The 26,053-nt window shown below is 45.7% G+C and overlaps 1 protein-coding gene across 2 annotated transcripts; it reads left to right on the forward strand.

Moving 5' to 3' along the window:
* The first annotated feature begins 292 nt into the window (after positions 1-292).
* Positions 293-24,138, forward strand: AK2 (adenylate kinase 2). Of its 2 annotated transcripts, XM_036742504.1 has the most exons (8): positions 293-479; positions 10,343-10,468; positions 14,250-14,360; positions 14,511-14,605; positions 19,343-19,415; positions 20,118-20,313; positions 22,650-22,704; positions 23,192-24,138. In XM_036742504.1, exons 1-7 carry the CDS (start codon positions 378-380, stop codon positions 22,676-22,678), a joined length of 732 nt encoding a protein of 243 aa, XP_036598399.1. In that variant the 5' UTR covers positions 293-377; the 3' UTR covers positions 22,679-22,704; positions 23,192-24,138. The 2 variants fall into 2 exon arrangements, with proteins under 2 accessions (XP_036598399.1, XP_036598400.1); XM_036742505.1 differs by lacking the exons at positions 22,650-22,704; positions 23,192-24,138 and adding an exon at positions 22,058-22,617 and having other exon boundaries at positions 302-479.
* The last annotated feature ends 1,915 nt before the right edge of the window (positions 24,139-26,053 follow it).

Consider the following 26,053-nt stretch of genomic DNA (forward strand, 5'->3'; position numbering starts at 1 on the left):
GCGTCAGCCCTCCACCGGGTCAGCCCACTCTAGACTGGATCAGTTCTTCGCAAACCCCTCCTACTCTGAGAGCGACGCTGCCCCGCCCCTTCTCAAAGGTTTCTTCAATCATAAACGAAATCTCACACTATATCGAGCTTCATTGGTACAGAGAAATGTCTGTCGCCGATGTGGGGGGGGGTGGGAGGGGTGGGGGTGGGAGTATAGCCTTAATGGGCGTCTCCATGGCCCAATGGCGGCGTCGGACGCAGTTGCGTCACCGGTGTGCGTGGCGGCTGGCGTAGCGTAACGTAGCGTAGCGTTCGTGCGTGGCGGGACCAGGCTGCCAAAGGTCTCGGAACCCACAGCGTTGGGGTCGAGGCGCCTAGTGAGGGACGATGGCGCCTAGCGTGGCCACGGCGCCGGAGCCGAAGCAGGACCCGCCCAGGGGCATCCGCGCCGTGCTGCTGGGGCCGCCCGGGGCTGGCAAGGGCACGCAGGTGAGCCGCCGGGCTGGGGTGGGGAGCGAGCCCAAGGTCAGCTGGGGCGAAGGGGAGGCGGGCCTCGAACCCAGGGTCCGCAGAGGGGGTAACGGAGTTTGTGGGAGAGCAAGGAGAACCCCGGGCTGAGGGGCTGCGTGAGGTCATAGCCGGCTCCGACCCCCTGACTTTACAGATGATAAAACTGAGTTCTGGGGTGCCGGGGCCCAGTGTCTGCGGGAGCATTTGAACCCAGAGCTTCCCGATTCCAAGTCCAGCATCCTCTCCGCCAAGATAGGCGTTCTTCACCTTTCCCCCTTTTGGTGACAGTCTGCAGCCTCTGGACCCATTCTCAAAATGAGGATTTTAAACGTATAGAATACACTTACAGAGGAAACTACTTACATGGAAACGCAGCTAAACTACTTTTTTCAAGTCAAAGAGCCTTTGCGTTAGGAGGTTGGTTTGGGGGAGAGGGGAGAGACTGAGCTCTTTCTCCCGGGTGAAGGGGCATCCTCATCTGGGAAGGCGAGAGGCCCGGGCTGGCCATGTGCACTTCCAAGCCACCCGAATGGAGGTGGGCCTTGAAGCCATGGGGAGAGTGGAGTAGCCATGGGAGGTGGCTCAGAAAAAGTATTTAGGGTAGTGGGAGGGGGTCATCCAGTCACCGTCTGCTTGAAGATTTCCGAGGAAAGGGACCCCCTCCCCTTCATTCTGACAGCTAGGAAAGTTTTCTAGACTAAATTCGCCTTTTTACAGCTTCCCTCCAGGTTAAGTAAATGGTAAAATGGGAGTGGTAAGTCAGGAGAGTAGTAGTGTCTCTGCCAAGGGAGGGGAGATAATCAGATGGAATGAGGGATGAACTACAATGTCAAAACTGGCTTTCACAACGCATGCTACTCCTCTTCCTAGAGTCCACATTCTAGCAAAACTGGGCTACTCTCTCCCCTACCCTGTTCTCACCTTACCCTCCCTCCTGTCTCTTTGCTTTTGCCGGTGTCCAAATGAATTCCTTTCCCCTCCTTTTCTTTTCCCTCCCTCCTCATCTCTGTTGAAACATCTTTCCTTCAAGGGCCAACTCAGGTGCCGCCTTTTTCCGTGAAACCTCAAATGAGGTAATGTATGTAAAGCGTGCTACAAACCTGAAAGTGCTGTGTAAATGTCAACTATTACCACTTTTTATTAAAATGAATCACTCGCGCCGATCTCTCAGGAATGTCACCTTTGCATCTTTTATTATAATTAGGTGTACATATCTTCTTTCCTCCCTATTATTACAGCTCCTCAAGAGCACAAAGGTTTGTTGCCGTGTGGAGGGATTTGTATCCCCAGTGAGGAACGCTGTGCTTTGCAAACAGTAGTCTCTTAATAAACTTTTGTTGAATACGAAGAGGATTAAGAACAACCAAAAAGGCTGTTGAGTTGGAAGTTTCGGGCGTCACTGATGATCTTAAGGAGGCATTTTCAGTAGTGTGTTAGAAAATGAAAAGCATATTTCGGTGTTGAGGAGAAAGCAAGTCCTAGGGAATTGTAATTATATGTTCGGATAGCTTTTCCAAGAAGTTTATCAGTAAGGAGAAGAGAGTTGCGACAACGAATGATTAGAAAGGAAGTCTTATAGGAATGGGCAGAGCTGAACATATATGAAGGATGAGTAGTTGCTGCCCTTGGCCAAGTCACTATGACTCAGGGGCCTCCCTTGCACAGTGGAGGTTGGGGGGATTTGGTTGTACAGCTAAGTAATCTCTGATTCTGATTTTCAGAATCTCTAGGTCAGTCTTATTCATTCAGTACCCAGGTCTCCAAGGCTTTCTTCAGACCTCTGAGCCCTGGTAAAAATGAGGGTCTTGGGGACTGATCCACTTCCCCTTAATTCGAATCATAGTATTTTTATTTCCTTCATTTTGAATTCCTTAGGGCAAGATTTACACAGTAGTCATGGAGTAATTATTTGTTGAATTGAATGAGGCACGTAGTGTTAGAAGTATATGTAAGGGTGAATAGGGGAGATTTGTTCATGAAACTTATTACTATAACACATTGTTCATTGGCCTCTTGTTATGCCTTACCACATCCTCAACTGCCCTTCTGGAAGATTAAAGCTGGACCCCTATTACCTTGGGATTCTGCTTAAGGGTCTCAGATGTTGATATCCCCCTACCTGCCAAACTCTGGTTTAGAAATCTGAGGCCTGAAGCTCGCTATTGTAGCAGCAGGGGTTGGTGACCTGACTATGTGGTAGGGACACTGTAGGTACAAATTAATGGTTTCTTATTTAGGCTTTTTCTTTCTTGACAATATTTCCCAAAATTGGTGTGATAAGGCGTAACCCGCATTAGCAGAGCATTTTAAGATTTGCAAAACACTTTCTTCAGAACAATCCCCTAGGTCAGGTAGTAAACCAAATCCTTTTTACAGATGTGGAGACTAAGGCTACAAGAAGTTGAGTGATTTACCCCAAAATCATAGATCCAGCCAGTAAGCATTCAAGGCAGGATTGGAACCCAGATAGCATGCCTCTCAAGTCCAGCCCCTTCTCCGCTACACCAGAGAGGTCAAAAACCTGGCCCTTGGGCTCTGAGTGCAGCCCAAACGAGATTAAAATATATTGGGAAATATTTAACAAAATAAATTAAAACATAACAAAATAGATAGATAAAGTCAATATGTGCCTCTCAGGGTTCCTTATGTAGTGGTTAGTGGCTTAATTTCTCTTTGAGTTCGACACCACTGCATTACACCGTGATGCCTCTTATCCAGAAATCATCCTTTTCTGATACCAGCTATGTCAGGACAAAAGGTGGACTTTAGAAACAAGTCATGAGGTTTTCAGAGGCTTTCATACCAGTAACCTGGTGATAAACCTTTAACTACTAACTGAAAAACTTAATATGTCAAGGTGTTTTTTTTAATGATTGTTAGGTTGTAAATATGAAATCTAATTTTAAAATTGCAAGTATGTCATTCCAGGTATTCAGTTGTTCAGTCATATCTGACTTGTGACCCCAACTGGGGTTTTCTTGGCAAAGATACTGGAGTGGTTTGCCATTTCCTTCTCCGGATCGTTTTACAGATGAGGAAACTGAGACATACAGGGTGAAGTGACTTGCCCAGGGTCACATAGCTAGTAGGTGTCTGACTCCAGGCCCAGTGCACTATCCACTGTGTCACCTAGCTGCCCCATTATAACTGTAAACTACTTCTTCTCCAAATGTGCCCCATAGAAAACCTGAATTAGCCTGTCATTCCACTCCAGTTGTTTTCGTCCATAGCCTTGTGTAGTTTGATGGATTCTTTCCCCTACAGCCTGTGAATTTGCCAAAAGTCCCTGCTTGCTGTTGACATTGTCCCAAAAGCCACCAATAAAAGATGCAGTTTAACCCAGAAACATGATTCTGTCCCAGATAGCTCTGGACCACGAGAATAGCTGTTTACCTCCCTCAACTGTCCAACTTTCACAGTAAAAACTTTTTTGTTTTGTTTAACTTTTTTTCACTGTATCCAGGAAAGTCCTGTTCCAGTCTCTAATTGTGGCTAGAGGTGCTCCTAGCTCACTAGGTAGGACTTATGTCTTACCAGAAAATTATAGACTTAGAACTAAAGGAGATCTTCAAGTTCAACTCTGGCCTCGTTTTCACAGATAAAGAAACTAAGACCCAGAAAAGTTGTGGCTTGTCCAAGGTCACCCAGGTAGTAAGGAGCAGAGCTGGCTTATGGACCCAAGTCCTCCACCTCCAAATGCAGGCTTTCAGTACAGAACCAACAGAACCAACAGGCTGTTATTCCTGTTGTCCAATGACCAGCCCCCATGGATGTGGAAAGGTTCACCACCAGCTCGGCTGCAGAGCAAAGGATCTTTCAACAGCAGAAGCTCTCAAATACCATCCTAAGTCACCAAAGGATTGTGATCTGTGGCAGTGACAGTATCCACCCTGATAAAATCCTGAGTCTGGAGTGGGGAGAAGGGAGAGGAGAAAGTGTATATTTCATATATGTGTACTGTATATAAGTTTTCTTGGCCACAAAGTTCTCATTTTAGAGGCACAACCTACATTCTAAGCAAGTCTGTATTCAGACCAATACACTTAAGTATGTTTATATTGTTAACATAATTATGTTGCTTTGTTTGAAAACTCTCTAGAATAAATAAGCTTGTTTTAATTAAATAAAGCAACTTCACCAGCTTATTTTTTGTGATAGTCTTTTCCTTCTAATGATACCTTATGCTTGTGTGACACCTTGGCTATCATACCTGGCCTCATTTCATCCCTCTAACATCCCCTGGAGATAGGGAGGAAAGAGATTGTTATCCTCCTTTTGCAGATGAGAGGATTGAGACTCTGCCCTAAAAGAATGAGGGATCTACCCAAGGGCTCCCCAACAGAAAGGGAGGCCTTCTGACTCCTGATCAGACCTCCCTCACCTCCACCAAGATGCCTACTAAGAGCATCCAGTACTGTGCTGTAATGTTTCAGGGCTTAGAGAAGACTCCCATGAGAACCCTAGGGGAGAGAGAGGGAAGGAGTGGAGCACCTACCTTCCGATGAGGAAGGGAAGAGTCTTCCCTATGGCCATATAATTGGTAACTGGAGCCAAGATTCAAAATCAGGGTCTACCGTCCCAAGTGTTTTGCATGTTCTGCACCAGGTCACCTTTCAGATGTGGTCAGAACAGTCATAAACTATGGCATGTTCAGTCTCCTCATGACTACAACCGTCTGCTTCATAAATCGAGTAATTCATTCTTCTGATAGAGTTATTAGCAAAAAGCTGGAAAATATTAAAGAGAGTTTCTCTTGTGTAGTGGAAACCTAAAAATGCAAGCCACTCCCATTTGTGGATTACAATGATGTGTTCAGTGCTATTTCAAGCAATTGTATTTTTGTAGGACTTAGATATTAAGCTGTTTCTTGTACTCATGCTGTAGGTGCTGGTGATATGAAAGCACAAAAAAGACTGTCCTTGAGGGTTTACATTCTGGTTGGGGAAACAAAGTAGGTGCATGAGGATGAAGAGCTGGACTTTTAGTATACGCTAAAGGCCATATGAGCAGCAGGTCCATCCTTTAATTCCCAATTCATGTAGCCTTTCCTTGAACTTTTCCTGATCCCAAAATAATCTCTTTTTGCTTTGAACCAACGTGATGTTTTATAACTCTTATGCATGTTCTCTTTTGTGCCTCTTTTTGCTCCCTTCCTAGACTGACCCTGAGACTAGGGACTGTTTTCTTCTTTCTTGTCGCCCTCCTAACACCTGATTTGTCAAGGGTCAGACCCCAGCGTTGGCCCAGTGAAGGAGTAATACAAACCGCAGTGGGAAGCGGGGTGAGAGGAAGTGATTGGTGGAGCTGGGCTGTGGAAGGACTAACACAGAGGCAGGAAGACTTGTTAATTTGGAGGCAACAGTGGATGTAAGAGCTGTGGGAGATAAAGAATAACTGGGTTTGCATTCAGGAAACTTAGGTTTGAATACTGGTTTGCCTTGTGTGATCTTAATGTCTAAGGGCCCTTACAACTCTAAATCCTCTGTTCTAATAAGTTTGGAGGGAAAGATAGTCAGATTATGGAAGGCCTTGAATGCCAGACTAAGAAGTGAGTGACAGTCCATCAAAGGCTTTTGATTGGTAGGGTGGTATATACCTTAGGAATATTATGGCAGTGATTTTGGAGGGAAGAGAAATTACATCTAGGATTACACTTTCAGAGACTTAATTACAGTAGTTTAGGCATGAGGTGATGAGGACCTAGACTAAAGTCGTGGTAAATGGAAAGGAAGATTAGCAAGGAGGACATTCTGTCTTCCTGACTGCTAATTTGTCGGTTTGTTCCTACGTACTGAAGTTACTGAATTTTTATTTGGGGGTTGGAGGAGTACCTTTCTGCCAGCCTCTTGGAGGTCATGTGGCTACTGCCTCTTGTCAGTAACCAGAACACAGGATGGCCCAGTGGCCTAGGAGTCAGGTGATCCCAACCCTGCCAGGAGCTCAGGTTGTGAGTGTAGAGCAGATGGTGGTCCACAGATGGGTTGGAATAAGAGCCTGAGTTGTATTTTAGAGATGTGATGTGGTTAAAATCAGGTTGTTTTGATGAGCAGACAAGTGGTATTGTCCAGATTTTCTATAAGTCTCCTCCATAGGGTAGTTGAAAGAGCTCTGGATTGGCAGTGAGCACCTAGGCTCAGATCACAGATGTCTTCACCTCTCTGGGCCTCGGTTTCATTTTATAAAATGGGGGGATTGGATTAGATGATCTCTAAGGTCCCTTCCAGCTCTAAGACTGATCAGCCATCCAGAATTAGAAATTAGCATTAGGTTCCCCCCAACCCTCCTTTTCAAGGCCTGTTGTTGACACACCAGCCTGGCACTCGTTCACTTGGAACAGAGCACTGACAGTTGGGTGCCAGGCATGCATTTGGGGGAAGGTAAAAATGGGAAAGTCGGTTCAGTTGTAACAGTTCTTTTCTGTGGTTTCTCTGCCTTTCCTATCCCATGAGTAAGCACTACCTCTCCCTAGAGTTGATTTCAGCAAATAAGGAGGTAGATTAACAGAAAACTTTGTCCTGCTTCGGTGTAGGGTGTGGTAATAACCCGTTTGGACAGTATGAGAGGCTTTCTCTTGCCCAATGGTGCAAACCAATAGTTATTGCTCAAAGTGTCCTATTTTTAACACTTTAAAATGCAGTTTTCATTTTCATTTTACTTTAATTTATTCCTTTGACTAAATTAATCTGTTAACTGAAAGCTAGAATGAATAGCACCAATTTGCTATATGGATCTCAATTTTTTTTTTTTAATTTTGGACTGTAAGGCGGTGTGGTATAGGAGAAAGGGTGTTAGGCTAGAAGTAGAGGACCTGGTTTTGAATCCTGGTTCTGCCACTTACTACATTTGTGACCATGGGCAAGTCATCTGTCTCCTCTGAGCCTGTTTTCTCATCAATAAAGTGATGGGATTGGATTAAATGAGCTCTGAATTTCATAAACCAGAGTCTCTACTGAAGGAACTAGGAATGTTTAGCCCAAAGAAACCTCAGTAGCCCTGAATCCCATCACCTATGAGTGAGCCAGGAATTTAATTGTTGCTTATCTTCAAATAATTTTTGACTTATAATCATGTGGAAGAAGGATTAAATTTATTCTATATGACTTTAAATCATAATTAGGACCATTCATTGGAAGTTATAGTCAGGTGAATGAGAAAAGCTGTCAGGTAGAATAAACCACCTTGGCAAAGAAAGATTTCTCTGTCATTAGAGGGGTTCAAGCATAGGACCACTTGGTGATGTTAGAGAATAGATACCTACCATATTTCCCCATGCATAAGACGCTCCCATGTATAAGACACACCTTAATTTTGGGGCCCAAAATTTGAAAAAAATGTATTACATAAAGTTATTGAACTCAAGTTTTATTCATCTGCTCATAGCTTTCAGGAATCTTTTGGGCAAGTCTGGTACGTGTACGCATACTGTGTCCTCCTTCGAAATCAGTAACTTCTTTTTCTTTGTGGACACAGGAATTCCAGTTGCCCTTTGCTCTTCAATCCATATCTTCAATTCCCTCTCTAAATCAGGCCATTTTGCTGACTGGCCTCTCATGGCCTTCTGCCGTGGTGTTTTCAGTAGGGTTTCTTCTTCCTGTAGCCAGTCTCAGATTGTTTTCTCAGTTGGAGGAGGACCAAACTTACATTCAGCAGCACGATTTCCATTCACTTTTGCAAACGGGATCACTTTTGACTTGAATTCAACACTGTACGAAAATCTTATATATATATGGGTAACAACAATATATGGGTAACAAATGCGAAACAATGAGCACAAAGACAAGAAGTGGGAAAAAGCGGGAAATGCAAGTTAAAAAAAATCTGCAACCACCGTATAAAGATGCACCCAGTTTTTAGACCCCAAATTTTTTGGAAAAGGGTGCATCTTATACATGGGGAAATACAGTATATGATAATTTTAGGGGAAGAGAGCCCGTTAACTAGGTTAATCAGGAGAAGCTTCACAGACAGGCAAATAGGTGTCTGAGTGGTTCCTTGAAGGAATCAAAGTTTCTAGGAAGTAGAAGTTAAAAAGTTCTGCGTTCCAGATAGGAGGGGACCAGCCTGTGCATAGACCTGGAAGTGGGAGAGGGAGACCCAAGTTTTGGAAGTAGGGCCAGGTTGGCTGATATTTAAAGTGCTTGGAGGTGAATAAGGTGAGATAAGGAAAGATGGGCTGCCAGCAGTCCATGGAAGGACTTCAAAGGCCAACCTAAAGAATGTGTTTCATCCTAGAGGCAATAGGGAACCACTGCAAATATTTCCTAGAGGACTTGTTTGTTTAGATGCGGATGGCCTTCAGATTTTGTGATCCTACAACTGAAAGTGTTTTAATTAATTATTTGGTTCAAGCCCGCGTTAATCGTGGATAATCTGTTCAGTATTTTTATAACTAACTTGGGTGAAGACACAGTAATAGCATTGACAGCTGGCATTTATGTAGCACCTGCTGTGTGACAGGCACCGTGCCAAGCACTTTACATATAGTTTACGTGATCTTCAGACAACCTGGGACGTGGGAGCCGTTATCATTCCTATTTTATAGTTGAGGAAACTGAAGCAAACAGAAGGTAAGTGACTTGTGCAGAGTCACACTGCCAGTAAGAGTCTGTGGCTGGGTTTGAATGCAGGTCTTCCTGGCTCTCACTGCAGGGCCAAGGGCCGCATAGGTAGCTAGCTAATCAGATTTGCCAATGGCGCTAGTCTGGGAAGGATAACTGATGAGCTGGATGATCCAAAGAGACAGCGGAAATATATTCAGTAAACTTTAATAGGCATAAACGTAAAGGCTTGCCCTTGCGTGGCTGGATTCTCTAACCCAAACGCCCGCTGAGGGAAGTAGTTAAACAGCAGTGCTTGAGGGAAAAGATGTGGGGTTTTAGTCAGTTACAGCCAGTTTGGTTTGAATGGGTCGGTTGTGTAACAGCAGCCCAGAAGAGCTGGTGCGCCTCAGACCGCCCTAACGGAAGCAGCATGGTGCTCAGATCCGAGGAGGTCATTGTGCCCGGCCTGGTCTGATCACATCTACAGCAGGAGGAAGAACGGTGACAAACCCGGAGGACTTTAGGAGAGGAGCAATTTGGCAAGGGGATTTAAAGCCTTGTCACATGAGGATTAATTGAGTAAATTGGGGACAATTCCCTAGAAGAGATAAGATGGGGGAGGGTGGGGTGAACTGTCTTCAGTTACTTGAAAGACCGTCTAGGGGCAAAGAGATTAAATTTATTCTGTTTGGCCCCAGAGAACAGAATTGGGATCAGTGAGAAGTTTCAGAGGCAGATTTGAGCTAAACTGAAGGGGAAATTTCCTCAAAATGAGAGTGGTCCAAAAGTGCCCCGCCTGCCTTCCTTCTTGGAGAGGCAAGATAACAGCTCCCTGGGATACTGCAGAAAAGCTTCCTGCCTCAGGTTCAGGAGTGAGACGATCCCTAAGGTTCCCCCAGCTTTGAGATTTTGTGATTCTATCTGCCTGTTGTGCTGGGACAGTTCTTGTTCTAAGTTTCTAATGTGAAGAGGCAATGTCATGTGGTAGAGTAGTGGCTTTGTAGGCAGAAGACCTGGGTTCAAATCCTGCCTCCACTACTTGCTACCTTTGTGACTTTGGAGAAATTACTTAACCTCTGGGCCTCCATTTACTCATCTCTAAAACAAGAGACTTGGCTGTTCTTGAGGGTCCCTTCTAGCTTTTGATCACTGATCCTACCAACTAGGTCTTTCCAATTAGGTGTCCTCCTAGTACATGAAATAGTATCCAGTCTGAGAATTCCAGATGCCTTCCTGTTGGTGTCTAAAGGGTATGATAACAGCTCCTTGCTTTTTTTCCCCTCCTTCTCTTTCCCTCTGCAGGCTCCCAAGCTGGCTGAAAGTTACTGTGTTTGCCATTTGGCTACAGGGGACATGCTGAGGGCCATGGTAGCTTCCGGTTCAGAGCTGGGCCAGAGACTCAAGAAGACAATGGATGCTGGAAAACTGGTAGGTTTGGTGGCCTCGAATGTTTACAAAACAGAACTTTTTTGCCATCTTAAAATAATAGACAAGACACATCTGCTTTGATTGGTTCAACTTTCTCTGAGAAACAGAGACCTGATGAAATTAATTTTTGGCCTTTGGTTTATTCTGAATATCACTTTGTTCGCAATTCTGTTGAGGTCGTTTGCACTGATGTATTTTATAAGTTTGCTAATTATATAGTAAATAAGTGAAAGATGTTTAATCTTTTATTCCTTCTCCCTTCCCCCATACGCTTCCAGGTCAGAAATAGAGGAGAATCCACAGAGCCATCAAAATGTTTTACGTACTAGAGACCTGGTGTGGCTGTTGTGGTCAGTCAGTAGCTTTAAAGTTCCCATGATTTTGTTTCCATGACTTGAAAAGATCCTCGACTTTTGTTGCCCGCCCCGCCCCCGGCACATGAAGACCTCTCCAAGCCTTAGTGTTGCATGAGCCCATAGACGCCCATAGACGCCGCTTCTCTGTGAACCTGTCCCCGGCTTCCCCATCTTCTTCTGTCTCCTGTCCCAAATTGGTTTGCATTTATTTATAACCTGTGCACATCTTGCATTCCCCCAGGAGATCGTCAGCTCTTTGAAGGGAAGGATTGTTTTGTTTTTGTCTTTTTATCTCCATTGCCTTTCCTGTAATGAGTTCTGAAAGTCGCTAAGTCACCAAAGTTCTGAGGACAAGCCTCGAATTCTTAGCTAGGCTGGTGAATTACAGGCACAGGACTTTATTGGGCACGTACTCAAAACTGGCCCTACTTGGTAAAACCTGCCAGAGCTCGTCGTCTGTTGGCGTAGCCTTGCAGAGACCAAGGTCACCTTCAGATGGTGACAAAGCATCGAGGTAGGCCCTTTGCAAAGGTTCATTTTCAACATGTGCTAAAGTTTTCTCTTCAAGTCACAGGACGTCCACATCCACAAAGAGTGTTATATGCTGTCTGGCTGCTCAGCCTCCCTCATTTGGAATAGGAAGTAAGGGCCCGAGAGATTGTTACCCAGCCTTTCATTCCTGTTATGTCACCTTGCCAAAACAAAATTTTAGTCCAGTATTCCTTTCACTATAATACATTGTGTTAGTCTTTCAGTGACTTGATCTCTTATAATTGATTTTACGGGATTTGTGGTTCAATTCAAGTTCAACAGACATTTCTAACAACCTGCTATGTTGAAGATACAGTTATGACAATGATATTCCAAGACTTGGTTTCCAGGAGGCTTTTTTTGCCTGTTTACCCTTTGTTTCTAGTGGATTTTAGCTTTCTAGAATATCACATGGAGGCTTTGGGGGGATTTCCCTTTCCCTGAGAAAGAGAATACTTGGAGATACAACTGTCTTTAAATATCTGAAGGGATGTTATCTGTGGCGCCAGAGGACAGGACAGGGATTAGTTGGTAGGAGTTAAAGGGAAGCAAATTTTGGCTTAATAAGATGATAGAGAGCAGAGCTGGAGTGGACCTTCATTTTGCTGATGAAGACACTGAAACCTCGGCGCTAGGCCTGCCCAGGGTTACACAGGTGATCTTTATCAGACCTAAGATTCTTTTGGAGCTCCTTTGACTCCAAGTCTAGTACCCTTCCTGCTGTCCTCCAAGAAATAACTAGTTACCAGTCAGAGCTGACCAGCAGCAGCATGGGCTTCCTTGGGAGGCATTGGCCTCCCTGGCACTTGAAATGTGAATTCAGCTGGAGGCTGGGTGTCCCCTGATTAGGATTGTAAAAGTGATTGCTCAGGTCCCTTCTAACTCGAGATTCTGTGCTTGCTACACCATTGCTTCCTTTTGAAACAAGTTGTACCCAAGAGTTTTTGATGCAGATTTGGGCTCTTTTTTTCTTTGCCCTATCTCTGCCTCTTGTTAGTATGGCCTTGAGTCACTTTGGAATGCCTTTGTGGACTTTGGTGCTTAGCAGAAGGGCCTTCGGGCATATGCCAGCAAAGCTTATCTCTAGTTTTCCCTTACTCTCCAAGCTTGTACTTTGCCCCTGAGTTGAACTGGCCTTGGCAGATTAGAGTATTAACTGGCAGACTGGCAGCCCCTATGTGGCAGTTAGAAAAAGTGACTTGGAACTGCCTTTTCTATGCAGGCCTGTCTAAACATAGGATCTCTACTCATCTAAATTTTGAGGAGATGTGTTTTAGGGATGTTTTTTTTTTTTCCATCTCCCCATGAAGTAGTTACAGAGTTCTGTAACAACAGTTTGGCTAGCAGCAGCTGTAGGGGTGTAAGACCTAGCAAGACCAGCAACAAGAGCTGCCAGAACAGGTTCTTAGATCTGCTTTTCTAAGGAAAGCAACTGTAAGGGGTTAACAGTCTCACTTTAATCACACACACATATATCATTCACCTAGTTCAGGGGGAAAAGCCAGCACCCTGGACTTCAGAGCAAATACAAACATACATTATATAAACAGAGCAAATAAACAGTAATCAACAGACAGGCCTCTTGTTTGTCTGACCAAATCATAGTAGTTACCAGAGAAGAACCAATGGGTCTGGGTTAGCAAAGCTGGGGAGGGGGGGGGGGTTGAGGGGGAGGGTGGCAATAACAACGGCTTGCCCAGAGTCTCAAAACTCCTTCCATGAGTGAGCCCCCAAAGGCAAACCGCCAACCCTCTGAGTTTATATGCCCTGTTCAGGGTGTCACAAACATGCGACTCAAACCCATGTAAACTAGGCTTTCCCTTGAGGTAAGCAGGTCATCAAAGACTCCTGATTTAATTTAAGAAAAAAAAAAGGCTAGAATCATCAAGGGCACTTGATTAAATAAGTGCTCCAAAAGAGAAAACAGTAAAAAAGTCCCACCTAATTACTCTTAACAAGTTTCTCATGTCTGCATTTGAATCCCTGCTCTGCTGCTACTGCCTGTGTGACCTTGGACAAGTCACCTCAGGAAATCATTATTTCAGTACAACTTGTTTCCTTTGCAATCATATTTAAAAGTGGGGGAGCGTCCCTGGGCTAGATGATCTCTAAACTCTCCATTCTGTGATCTGCAGCATTAACTTCATAACCATGATGTTCACATGAGTATTTCCTAGTTGCCCACATTTATCTGCACCCTTAGTCTCCCACCACAGTTCCATTACTTGGCCCTCTCCGTGTCAGCAAATCCCTAATAGGATATCAAGCCCCTTCCAGCCCACCAAACTCTTGGCACCACACATGGAAAGTCCCAAAGGAGAGAAATTGTAGGCCTGGCATGGTATGCCCAGCCCTGGAGGCGAGAAGGCATGTAGCTTGTAAGGTTCAGACAAAACTACAGAGACATTGGATCTACCTCCAGATTAGATCTGTCAGAGAAACTCACTTCCATTTTCTCAGTTCTCTTCCACGTTGGGGAACGCTGAGAGCAGCCTGCACTGCTGCACTAAGGTCAAGGATATAGTGTTAATGTTTAGTAATTGGGCCTGGAGTACCCAGTGCCAACTAGGGTAGCTGGCCCTTCCCCCAACTCCCAGGCAGCCCATATCTGTCTCCCTTCCCCTTGCCCTCTCCTTCAGAGGGAATCAGGAATCTTTGCTCCATTCCTACCCTTAGGCCCACTTCCCTCTTCCCAGTGCTGGTGGGCCTTTCCATTTGCCTTGCGCCCGAAGCCCTCTTTTATGTGTTGACTCCCCTAGTTAGAGTGTGAGCAGAGACTGTCTTCTTTTTCACTCATATCTCAGTACTTACCTAGTGCAGTGTATGTTCTGACTCACTCGTTCATATCACCACATTGGTGGATAATAAAGTGTTGTTCCTTCTCTGACTTTCAGGTGAGTGATGATATGGTCGTGGAACTGATCGAGAAGAACTTAGACAGCCCTCCTTGCAAGAATGGCTTTCTCTTAGATGGTTTCCCTCGGACAGTGAGGCAGGCAGAAATGGTACATGAGTTTGTTCTGGTGCCTTGGGGTGGGAGGCAGGCCTCACCATGGCCTCTGACTCATTTAACAGTCCAGTCATTTCTTTAGAGAAGATGGGGTCAGGTCACAGCTCCACAGTGTAAGTGCTGCCTCACTTTCCCTCTCTTTCAGCTTGATGACCTCATGGACAAGAGGAAAGAAAAGCTAGATTCAGTCATTGAGTTCAGCATCGCCGACTCTCTGCTAATCCGGAGAATCACAGGAAGGTATTTACTTTCCCTGCACCCCCAGCCCCATCCACTTAACTTCTAAACCCCCTGCTTTCAGACTTTTCTGGTACTTTGTCAGTCCTTAGCAAGGTGGGGTAGACTTAGGCTCTTTCAAAGAATCCCATTGGAACATGAGGTTCCACTGCATCCTGGTAATTGACTGAGAGTGACAGAGATTTGCTGACTTGGTTTCAGCTTCTCGAAGGTGACCATACCTTGTAGTCCTCCTATGGGCTTCATTTATAAGGTCAGGGTCAGCCCGTAATCCTAGCCTGTGTATCAGTTGAAGAAATGAGGGAGTTCCTATCCCTGGGACACAGGCTTCATGCTCCCAGTCCTTGTTCTCTCCATTCCCTACGATGAATCTTAGGAAGTGAGTGCAGCTGCTGTGACCTCCATCCTGGACAAGGGTTTAGATGCTTAGTGTCCTGTTGCAGTGCCAGAGTTCAAACACACCAAGGGGAACTTCTGTGGATGCTCAGAAGACCTGAGGCCTCCCGGGCTACAAGAGGCTGCAAGAACCTCAGAGGTGGAATGTGGATAAAATGAGTGGGTTTATTCAGCACATACTGCCAGGACGTGCTCAGCAAGGGAAGGGATGGCAGGCAGCTGGGGTGGGGCAGATTGTCCTTAGGTAGGGAGTGGTGCCAGAGAATTAGCCATACCTGGGGCTTGTAGAGGGGCCAGGGTGGTCCCCTCTTAACTGACCCCTAGTCAGGATACTAGTCATGGCCAGGACTTAATGCCAGTTAGCCCCACCAAGGCAGGAGTGTTCCCAGCTGGAGATAGTACCATTGGTTCATGATGAGGGTGGGGGTGAATCAAATCAAGTTCTAATTTGCTAATTAGGCAACCCTGAAGTGTCAAGGGAGGATCCCAATAGTGAAGGAGCCACCTCTCAAGACATCCCAGGTGTGGTCCATAGATGGTCCATACAGTTCACTACAATTGTATTTTTATTGGTCTTTAAAATGTTTCCTGTCTTATTTCACCAACTATATCTCGTAAACTTTTACAGAACAGTAGCCAAGTCGACCTAACTTTGTAAACCCAGTGCCTAGCGTAGTGCTGTGTTCATAGCAGATATAATACTTGTTGGCTGATCCACAGACCATAAAGGGGTAAATTGGAGGCATCTTAGGGGCTGGGAAGCAAAGACTAGGAGAAATCATTCAAACCCAGTGAGAAGAGCTTTTGTTTCAACCAGTCTACAAGCACTAATTGTCTCCCATGTGCCCGTTACTATGCCAGACGTCATAGAGAATATATAGAAGTATAAGACAGTAAGTACCACACTCCAAAGAGAAGCAGCTTCCTGTATTCCGAACAAGTAGACATGAAGGCCTCATTGTTGAGACCAGTGTGAGCCGAGCTACTGTGGAACAGTTGCCAATCTTCGGAGCCCAGGTTTCAAACACATGGAAGCCCAAAAAAGCCAGTGCCCACTAGCCCTGCAGTAGAAGAAGCCACAGGAAGGGTCACTCTCCCTGCGTGAAATTTGGCCCTGCTCACACCATGTCTGTGAGCATCCTCAAGTGCATCCAGAGGAACGGACCTGGGATGGCAAGGGAACTTGAAGCTATGACACGTGAGATACAGCATCGTACGGCGTCCTGGCAGAAGGAAAGCTGCTTGAGCAGAGGCTTTTTAGAAGCTTCTGTCTTTGTATCAGTCCCTAACAAAGAGCACATAGTGGGTGCTAAGTCTACACCTGGTTAATCGAATCTCACTTGAACCTACCAACCACCCTGTAGGGTAGAGAATATAGATATTATTGTGTCTGTTTTGCAAATGAGGATACTGAGGTTCAGGCAGATTAAGGGACCTGCCCAAAGTCACCCAAGTAGGAAGTGTCACACCAAGATTTGGGAAGAAAAAACTAGAGGACTTAGTGACCAGTGAGGCCAGAGCCTGAGGAAGAGAGAAGAACCAGAGGGCTAGCTTCCTGTCCTGGGCAGCTGAATGAATAGTGGTTCCGCTGGAGGGAACCTTAGAACTCAGCTAATCCAACTACCTCATTTCATGAATGAGGACCCCAAGGCTGGGACAGGCTAGCCCTTGAGTGGGAATTGTCTTGAGTCAAGTTTGGGACATGTCTTCTCAGCCACCTCCATGGTCTTTTCTTCTACAACCAGTTTGGTGAAAGTGGGCCAGAAATGAGGCAGGGGGAGCAGACAGAATGAACATAAACACATTTGGGCCTTGTTGGCAGTTTGAGGTGACAAGGGACATGGGGGGGAGGCGGGGAAATATCCCTTCTTGGGGAAATCTAGGATTGAAATGCTACTAAATGCAAGTCGAGTTAGAGACTTGGGTGTCGCCTCTCTAGAACCTGTTGTTGAAGTTCTGAGAGTGACTGTGAAACAAAAAGTATAGTAGCAGCAGGTTTCTGGTTAAACATTTGATTTAATGGAGCAGTTTGGTCCATCAAGATTGTTAAAAATGAGATCTTTCTGTCCATCTTATATCCATATTTGTGGTATCACTTCTTGTCAAAAAGCACCTGATATTATTTCTGTCATGTTGGCCTTCCCCCCTCTCTGTTGTGCAGTAGGCATCTATCTTCTATAGGTAGAGAAAGTGAGGCGGCAGAAGGGCGTGCCTTGCAGTCTCTGGCCATGGGCTTAAAATCATCCTGGTCTTCTACTCTCAACACTACAGTAGGGGATGTCGTGGGGACATCACAGAAAGCTGTCCTGGCCAGCATCTGAAAGTTGTAGGTGAGATTCTCAGGTGGGCAGTCCTAACTCAGGGCCTGGTCTGGGGTTTTGCTTTCGGTTGTTGTTTGTGAGCAGAGCAGTTTTGAGCATATACCTGGATGAGTGTGTGTGAGGAGGGGAAGGAGCACAGAAGGAACTGGGAATGAGTAACTGCATGTGGCCAACCATCCTCCTTCCGTCTTGTGTTTGTCCTTCGTTCTCAAAGAGAACCATGACATCAGGGAAATGATGACATGACTTGGAGTTGACTTGGATTTGAGCGAGGGAGGGCTGTGCAAGGTCACCAGCCTCACTTTCTCCTCCAGAGCCATCTGGGTCCAATAGCCTGATATTCATCAGGATGACTGGAGATGGCCCAGGATGCATTGGGAGACTCTGGCCCTTTCAGGCTAAGGCTTTTTTAGGTTCTCACTTTAAGTGAGGTAGAGCCCATTCAGTGAGTAGACCTCTTTAAGAAGTTAATCTAGGGATGGCCCCTTTAATTAAAACTCCAAAAAAAATCAAACTGGAAGGGGAAGACACTCAGGGTTCCTGGCCAAAAGAGAAACTTAATACTATGCTTCCTCCGGTGTGTATCAAACCTCTCCACCCCAACCTGGGGGCCAGCAGTTAGATTATACAATTTGAAGTTGGGAAGTATCTTAGAAATAGTCTGGCCTAGCCTTCTCATTTTGTAGGTAAAGTAACTGAAGCTCAAAGAGGTTCAGGGACTTGGGAAGGATCACAAAGAAAGTAGCTGAGCAGAGATTCAGATACCCAAGGCTCTGCACCACCTCCCGAAAGACCCCAGCACTAGTAAGGTTGTGCTGCTCTCCTCATTGTGATTCTGCCACACTTCAATCACCCAACAGAAATCCGCGTGGAAGAGTCCTTCCAGACCTAAAGAATGCATGATTAGTCACAAATCCACCATACAATGTTGCACCTCCTCCCCAAATACATAGATGTGGACTTCATAGATCCCTTCTGGCCATCTTGTCTCTGTTCTCACATGATAGTCTGTGTGCTTTTAAGCTGGGAAAGCACTATGCTAACATACATCAGGAGCCTCCTGTTTACCTGCCCTCCACTGGAATGCCCAGTTTCTCATCCTGGGCCAGCCCCGGAGAGCACTGGTGAACCCCCTCTTCTTCCTCCCACCCCCATCCCAGGTACCGGTCTGTTGTGCTAATGGGACCATTGATGAAGAAAGCCACTGATTTGAATTGCAGTAGTGAAGGCAGTTAATTCTGTGTGCCAGGCAGAGACATGGTAGTTGTAGTTGTTAACTAAACAAAGATCAGATGTAGATATTTTGTTTTCCAACCTATGTTCCAGTGGTAAGAAAAATGCAAATTGAGCCAAAACCAGAAAGTTTTCCATGAATGTTAAGCTTCAAAGACAGCTTGGCCAAATTTCTTTTTTTAAAAGCCTTGAGGATTACTGCTCTAAAGACATATGATAGGATCATAGATTTTAGAGGTAGAAGGAACTTTTGAAGTCATTAGGTCCAATCCCTTCATTTTACAGATGAGGAAACAGACAATTTAAATGGCTTGCCTAGGGCCCCCACAGTAAGTGACCAGGGTAGGATTTGAGCCCAGGTCTTCCTGACTTCAGTGCCCTATCCACTGTGACATGCTGCTTTTCAATATTTTTTTGGTAACAGCTTTGAGTTCAGGCTATTATTGTCTTTAGAATTGCTGTTTATGTTTTTCATCCAGAGGTTTTAAATGTGTGTTCTCAAAAGGTTTGCTAAATTTTCTAAGGTTATTTTTTAATTACATCCAGGGACCAAGGTTTTGTTTTTGTTTTTGTTTTTCATTTTTGATCGTGGCATCTCAGTGAATAGTCTTCTGATAAGTGAAGAACCCCTGTAGTCATAGTTTCTGCTGATTGATGCCCTTGAACCCCAGCTTCTTTCAGTGTGATGCCCATCCTGGAGTGCACAGAGGAACGGGACCATGCTGGGTCCACTCTCCCAGCCCAGGTAGGAGGATGGCACCTGGGCTCACATTCATTTAATGTTTTTCAGGTTGATTCATCCTGCCAGTGGCCGCTCCTACCATGAGGAGTTCAACCCCCCAAAGCAGCACATGAAGGATGATGTATGTGAATTGGGGGGACAGTTTCCTGGTTTTTTCACTGCCTGAAGTTTTTGTCTTTCCTGTCCCTTCCCCAGAAGTTAAGATAGACATAAGCATCATTGGGGAGTTCAGAGATAGGGAAGGGAAGAGCAGTGTGGAAGTGAAGACTCCTGAGAGAGAGCCAGCAATGTTCTTAGACGTTAACGATCTTGTGGAAAATGTGATGTTTGAAGTTTAACCTGGGGGAGGAGTGGGATCCAAGCCCAGGGAGCACTCTCCTAATTCCTCAGGCCTCCCATACCTGGCAGATAAGTCCCTAGTGGTCAGAGGCAGCCTTATTTGCAGCAGATTTCCTGAACCAGATCAGTCTTACTCAAAAAATAGCAGAGCTTCTTTTAGCAGAGAGGATCTAAAGGTGTGAGCGTCAGCTAGCCTGTCTTCTGTCTGAGCCTCCTGGGATTTGAGGAAGGGGAAAGTTTAGAGATCATCCATTCAGCTCCCTTGTTCTCAGGCAAGGAGGTGGAGAATCAGAGAGAAGTGACTCACCCAAGATCTTACAAGTAGTGAGTAGGAGAGCCAGAGCTTTGAGGGCCACTTTTTTCTACTGTAACCAAAGGGGAAAGGGAAACCATAAGGAAGAGAATCACAGTGGGGGAGGGGGGGATCAGTTTGCCATTTCTTGTCGTAGGCCTGGCCTGCTTACTGCCCTCTTCCTGTTCCCAGATCACTGGGGAGCCCTTGATTCGACGTTCAGATGATAACGAAACTGCTTTGCAAACCCGCCTGAAGGCATACCACTCCCAGACCACCCCACTGGTGAAGTACTACAGTAAACGAGGGATCCATTCTGCCGTGGACGCATCTCAGTCCCCAGATGTGGTCTTCGCCAGCATCCTGGCAGCCTTCTCCAAAGCAACATGTAAAGATGTGGTTATATTTATCTAGGGATCTGTTCACATAGGGGCCACTTGATCCTCCTTCTGTCTCTGCTTGGGGAGAATGCAGAGTGAGGCTTGCCTGCCAGGAAGATACAGTGTTCAATCTGTTAATTAAATCAGTACTTGATCATTTCTTTGGCATGTGTACGACTGTCACACCATCCATTATATGTAATGGTGCTCGCATGTGTGTGTGTGTGAGAGAGAGAGAGACAGGGTGACTTTTGTTTGGTCAGAAGGGAAAGCAGATAATGCTAGCTCCATTTAGAACATACTCGTTCCCCCTCGACCCCAGTGTCTGAGTATTGTCTGCTTATCAGGTGACTGTGCTGGAATGTAAGAGCTGGAAAGGACCATCTCGTCCAGTCCCTTTGTGTAAGTCAGCTGAAGCCCTGAGAGAGAAAGTGGATTGTGCAGAGCTAGGCTTCTCATGGCCCCAAAAGGAGGTCACAATAGTGCAGCTGGTGGGATAGTCCACCTAATCCTGCCTTCACTGTGTGCTGAATGAACCTGCTGACATAGAAGTTCTGAAAGCCAGCACCGAGGAAAGAATGTCTGACTGTTACAGGGGCCCCACTACTGTAGACCAGGAGCCGAGAGTGATGGGTAGAATTGTCTTGGTGGGATATGTGGCCACTGACAATACATGTAGAGGCATCTGGGTAATTAGAATTGTAGCCAGGAGGAGCTAGAGCAGCTGAAAACACCGTTTGGATGTTGTGGATTTCCTGTCACTTCCTAAGGGTACAAACCAGGAACAAGAGAGTGATGGAGCCCTCAAAGGTTTGTAAAGTGCTTTCCTAGAAGGATTGGTAGTGTAAGGATTATCCCCCTTTTACAGATAAGGAAACTGAGGCCTGTAAAGGCAAAGTGACTTGGCCATATTCACACAACTGGTAAGTGTTGCAGCTATGATTGGAACTCAAGGCTTCCACCTAGAAGTCTAGCATTTTGTCTGTTATACATGGTATAAAGTATGGTTCTGGTAACAACCTTATTCCAAAAGGCCTCCTTTCTTCTTGAGGCAGTAAGTCGGTGGTTTGCAAAGGAGCTGTTCTCTGTTTTGATGACTGAACATGATAAAAAAAAGACCTAGAGGAAATGAACAATGCTTTCACATTCAGACCAGCCCCCGTTACTCTGACAGCACGGAGTGCGGACTTCTCGCTGAACAGCCTCCTTCCCTTCTGAAGCTCTAGGCTTCCTCTCCCTGGGCTTATTTCATTGCCATCGTCTGAAATAATGAACTCTGTTGTGAGACCTAGAAATGGCAGAATCTGAAAAACCCATCTTTAGTTCAGTAGGTGGAGCAGTGAGTAACACCCCCTGTCCTTCCTCCATCTAGTCTGCTGATTCACTGGAACATAGCTTCAGGATGCAGCCCCAGCCTGTCTGAAGATACTCCCTCTTCCTCCATGGGTTTACGAGAAGGCTTGATCCCATCAGTTTGGCTATTCAGCCCTGACTTGGGAATATTATTCACTCGGCTTTGTCTCGTCTGAATGTGCCTATATGTGCCCTATCTACTTTTCTTCTCTGGCTTTTGCTCTGAAGGCTAACATCCACTCCTTACTCAAAAGTGAAACTTGGCCTAACAGTGTATATGCTTACTGGAAAACACATGATTCATAAGAAGATTACAATAGGCACCAAAGTGAAAGCAAAACGGTTTTGACGCTGGGTTTTCCCCAGACTTGGAGACCTTGTTTCTTCCTTTTCCCTCAGCACCTGCCAAGGGTCAGACTCCTGGCCAAAAGGCTTGTGGCTCCTGTGACTGGCTGGCCTGCTGAGATGGCACAAATAGCCATCCGCGGGATTGCTGTGGTCACTGACAGGCTCGCCAGTTCAGCGTCCCTGTGGTTCCGCTCCCTGCCTCCCTGGAGCCCCCAACATGGACGTAGACCTTCAGTGACTACTCTGGTTACAAGTGGGAGAGATCCTGGGCCTTGGACTTGTCCAAGAGAAGCAGCCTGGGCCAGTGTGACAAAAGCCCCGGGCGAGCCGGCCGACACTTAGCATTCTGGAGCTGTGGGCACGGCACTTCACCTCTCTCAGCCTTAGTTTCCTGGTCTATAAAAGTACTTGGTTTACCTGTCTCAGAGTCGTGAGGAATTAGACGGGTGTAGTATGCTCTTTCTGTCTCCTACCAGACTATCAGCCCTATGAGGGCAGGGATGTTTCTTACCTAAACTTCCCTAGTGCCTGACACAATGCTCCACATACTCTAGTTGTTCAGTAAATGTTTATTGACCTGAATTTTTCTTTAGAGCTGGAAGGGACCTGTGAGAGCCTCCATTCCTGCCCCTTTGTTTTGCAGGTGAGAAAGCTGAGGAACAGAGAAGTTAAGGAACTTGCTGGAAACCACACTAGTAGTAAGTAGTGGGGCCAGGATTCTGACCCAGTTCTCCTGGTCTTCCTTCCTCCTACCACCTGCACTCCACCTCCTGAAAACGTTAATGATAGGGGTTAGAACTGGGAGGGATCTCAACATTGAGTCCAGCCCCTCATTCATCAGATGAGGAAACTGAGACCCAGAGTTGGAAAGTGGCCGTGCTAGTAAGTAGCAGAGCCAGCATTTGAACCCTATTCTGATTCCCTCCCGAGACGGAAACCATCTCTCTACGGAACCCCAAAGCACTGCTTTGAGTTTTCCGTTGTCCTTACTCTCCTAAGCCATGGCTAAGCGGCCCCTGAGGCATGAGGCATTCACCTGATGCACAGGTCCCATTTAGCACATTGGGTTACCACTGGGTGACATGGGGCTTGGGCTTGTAGGCCAGCCTCATTCTGGTTTGCTTGGTTGTCTTTTTTTAATGCACTTTATCTTCTTGTGTTTCCTTTTTTTTTTTTTTATTTCAGCCAAACGACTGCAGGCCAGGCAAGACCACACCATTGCTGACCAACTTCAGAGCAAGAGTCCAAGCTTTTAGTGTTGGGCAGAGGGGAGGGTGTTGGTGAGGAACAGAAAAGGATACGAGTATTGGGGGGAGATTGTTTTAGCAGGTCATTGTTTTTCCCCATTCAAGCGGGAGTTTTATAAATAGTAGTTAGTTGGGAGGGTATGTTGTGGGAAGAGGAATATATGTTTTTAAGGCTCCGGAGGTGGAGGGTGTGGGAAAGAAGAGGAAGGCCTAGTATTAATTCTGCAGGATCCCTTGGGCACAGTTACCTTTTATCCAGGAATGTGATTGTAATTGAAAAGCCATTGACCTAAGACCTCAGTTGTCATTTATGGACCTCTAAGCTTGCCAGATGGGGAGAGCAATGACTCCCCATGTCGCCTCCTCTCTGTTCTGTACCTCATGCCAGGGTAGGTTTTGGTTGCGGACCAAACACCTTAACACCCCATATAATGTGACCAAATAACAGTCCCCATGTTTGGAAGGGTGGTGAGGAATGTATGTGACTAAGGTGGCCAGGAAAACATTAAGTTTAATGGAACTCCCAAGGGTGAAGCCAGGGAAGGTTGATTCCTCCCACTTTTACTTACCTCTGATATTGACTAACTCCATTGATCTCAAGGGAAAAGCCATCATCAGTTGCTATCTGCAAGTGTGCATCCTCTGTTCTTGCCTTCTTTCTACACACTGTGTAAAGAATCTTTTTTCCTTTTAAAAAAAAAAAAACCTTTGAAGATTGTCTCATTCCAAAGAAATTCCTTCCCCTCCCCAACTCTTGAGGCTGAAACACGGCAGCCCTGTGGTGGTGTGTTTTGTTTTTAAAAAACAAGGTGCCTTTCACCTTTAACTGACCAAATGCTGCTCTTTTTTGGCCCTGGAATCAATAAAATGTATTAGTCATTTGTATCCCTGTGGTGTTGTTTCTGGAGGCTGGATGTGACATTGGATTCTGAGTTGGATTTGTGCACTTCTTGGCAGTAACTCATTTGCCACTGAAGGCTGAGGCCTAAATGTGTGTGTTTTGAAGAGCCTTTACTTAGACTTTTTGCTAAGTGCTGAAAACCTATACCTCAGTTGACCTTGAGTTTGTGAAACTGCTTATTTTTGGTTTGTCTTCTGAATGAAGAGTTTATCATCACTTCCTGCCCTGACAAAGAAAGGCTTTGTGAGTGGCTGTGGTCAGATTGTTCCTCACCTCGTAGCCAATCTGGTCAGGAGCCTCTCCAAACTTGATGAGTCTGGGCTAGCTGCTTTTGTGCCAGTCTTTTATGTCAAGGTTTCTCACCCTGGTAGGACTTCCAGAGTTTGTACTCCTTCATGATGCCCCTCCAGAATCCAAGGCCCCTCCATGCAGTAGTGGTGCTTTGGGAAAGGACGTCTCCTCTGCTAACGGGACTCCATAAATAGCTGCTTCCTTTTAAATCTGACCATCATTCAGCAGGGGAGTTTTCACAAACTAGACCATTCCTAAATTGCTGAGCTAGATTTTCCACTGTTTGCCTTTTCAGCCTTGTCTCTAACTAGGGAGATGGTCCACTTGTCTGTCCTGGTTAAATTCCCCACCCTGTGCCCATTCCATATCTTTTGGCAGGGGGGGTGGGGAGGGTTAAATTTTTTTCTTTATATCTGTACTTAACATTCTCATTTCTCCAAGACCATCTGAGAGGGCATTCATGCCATCACCGTGATTGAAATCTGAGGGGGGGCAGTGTTAAATAAGGATGATGATGACCTCAAGAAATAAGGGAATATTTGGAGAAGGGGGTGGGTTTCAGGGAAGGAAAGAGTGCTGTTCCGTTTTGGACATAATGAATCTGAAATGTCAGTGGGATGTTGAGGTTGAGGTGTGCAACGTGGAACTAGAGCTCGGAATAGAGGTGAGTAGATGGATTTGGGGTTCATCTACATGGAGGTAAGCCAAGAGCTGTTGGTAGCAGAGGGACAATCTGCAAGTGATAGTGAACAGAGACTGAGGGTACACCCATTACTGAAGAGTGATCAGGGAGCAGATTCTTAGAGAGGAATCTGGTTTCTTTTAGCACCAAAAGCTGGAAAGATTGGGAAGTGGAGAGATCCAGGGTGATGGGGAATTGGTTAACAAGGTATGGGCTGGTGATAGCAGAAAAGGAAGGTAGACAAAGCTATCTGCCAGGGTGGTGGGACTGAGATAGGGGAGGAAATGGAGCAAAGGGGAACGGATTTTTGACTTGGTTGATTGAATCTTAGGAATAAGGAGATGGGAGTTTGCCATTGGATGAGGGGAAAGCCAGTTAATTAATTTGAGCCCCTCCACCTTCCAGGCTGTCAGCTTCCAAGTGAGCTTGGGTGCTCACTCTAAACAGGGGAGCTAGTGATGTTCAAAGCATGAGGTTCTGCCCAGGCATCTGACACGGCATAAAGCTTATATTTTAGTCCTCTGGGCCATGCCGAATTCATTCTTGGCTACCATCAAATAACCTGAACTCCAGGATGGCAGGAAATGAGGCATAAATTGGATAGGACCTTTGGAACTCTGAGGTTCAAGGTTTCTGGTGGATGTGTTCAGGTTCTCAGGTGGCTACATGACTCCTTCAAAATAAGGATCCCTCCTATAAGTCTTCACTTGAAAACTTCCAGTGCCAAGAAATTCAACTCATTAGTCCTACTTCCACCCTCAAGGCTAAGCAAATAAGCTGAGTTCCTCTTTGCCCTGACAGCCCTTCAAATATTTAAAAGACAGTGGGCATGTTCTTGCTACTCTCCAGTTACTCATCCAATAAGCACAGGTTAAATTCCAGGGACTGTGGTCAGTTCTGGGGATGCAAAGAATACTGGAAAAGCC

The sequence above is a fragment of the Trichosurus vulpecula genome, chromosome 2, assembly GCF_011100635.1.
Source record: "Trichosurus vulpecula isolate mTriVul1 chromosome 2, mTriVul1.pri, whole genome shotgun sequence".
NCBI lineage: Eukaryota > Metazoa > Chordata > Mammalia > Diprotodontia > Phalangeridae > Trichosurus > Trichosurus vulpecula.

What these genes read in the sequence shown, in the direction of transcription:
- AK2 (XM_036742505.1), top strand. Translation starts at nt 378, where the DNA reads ATGGCGCCTAGCGTGGCCACGGCGCCGGAGCCGAAGCAGGACCCGCCC. An exon ending in AGCAGCACATGAAGGATGAT is followed by an intron (nt 19,416 to 20,117) that starts GTATGTGAATTG and finishes TCCTGTTCCCAG; the next exon opens with ATCACTGGGGAGCCCTTGAT. An exon ending in AGCCTTCTCCAAAGCAACAT is followed by an intron (nt 20,314 to 22,057) that starts GTAAAGATGTGG and finishes CTTTTCCCTCAG; the next exon opens with CACCTGCCAAGGGTCAGACT.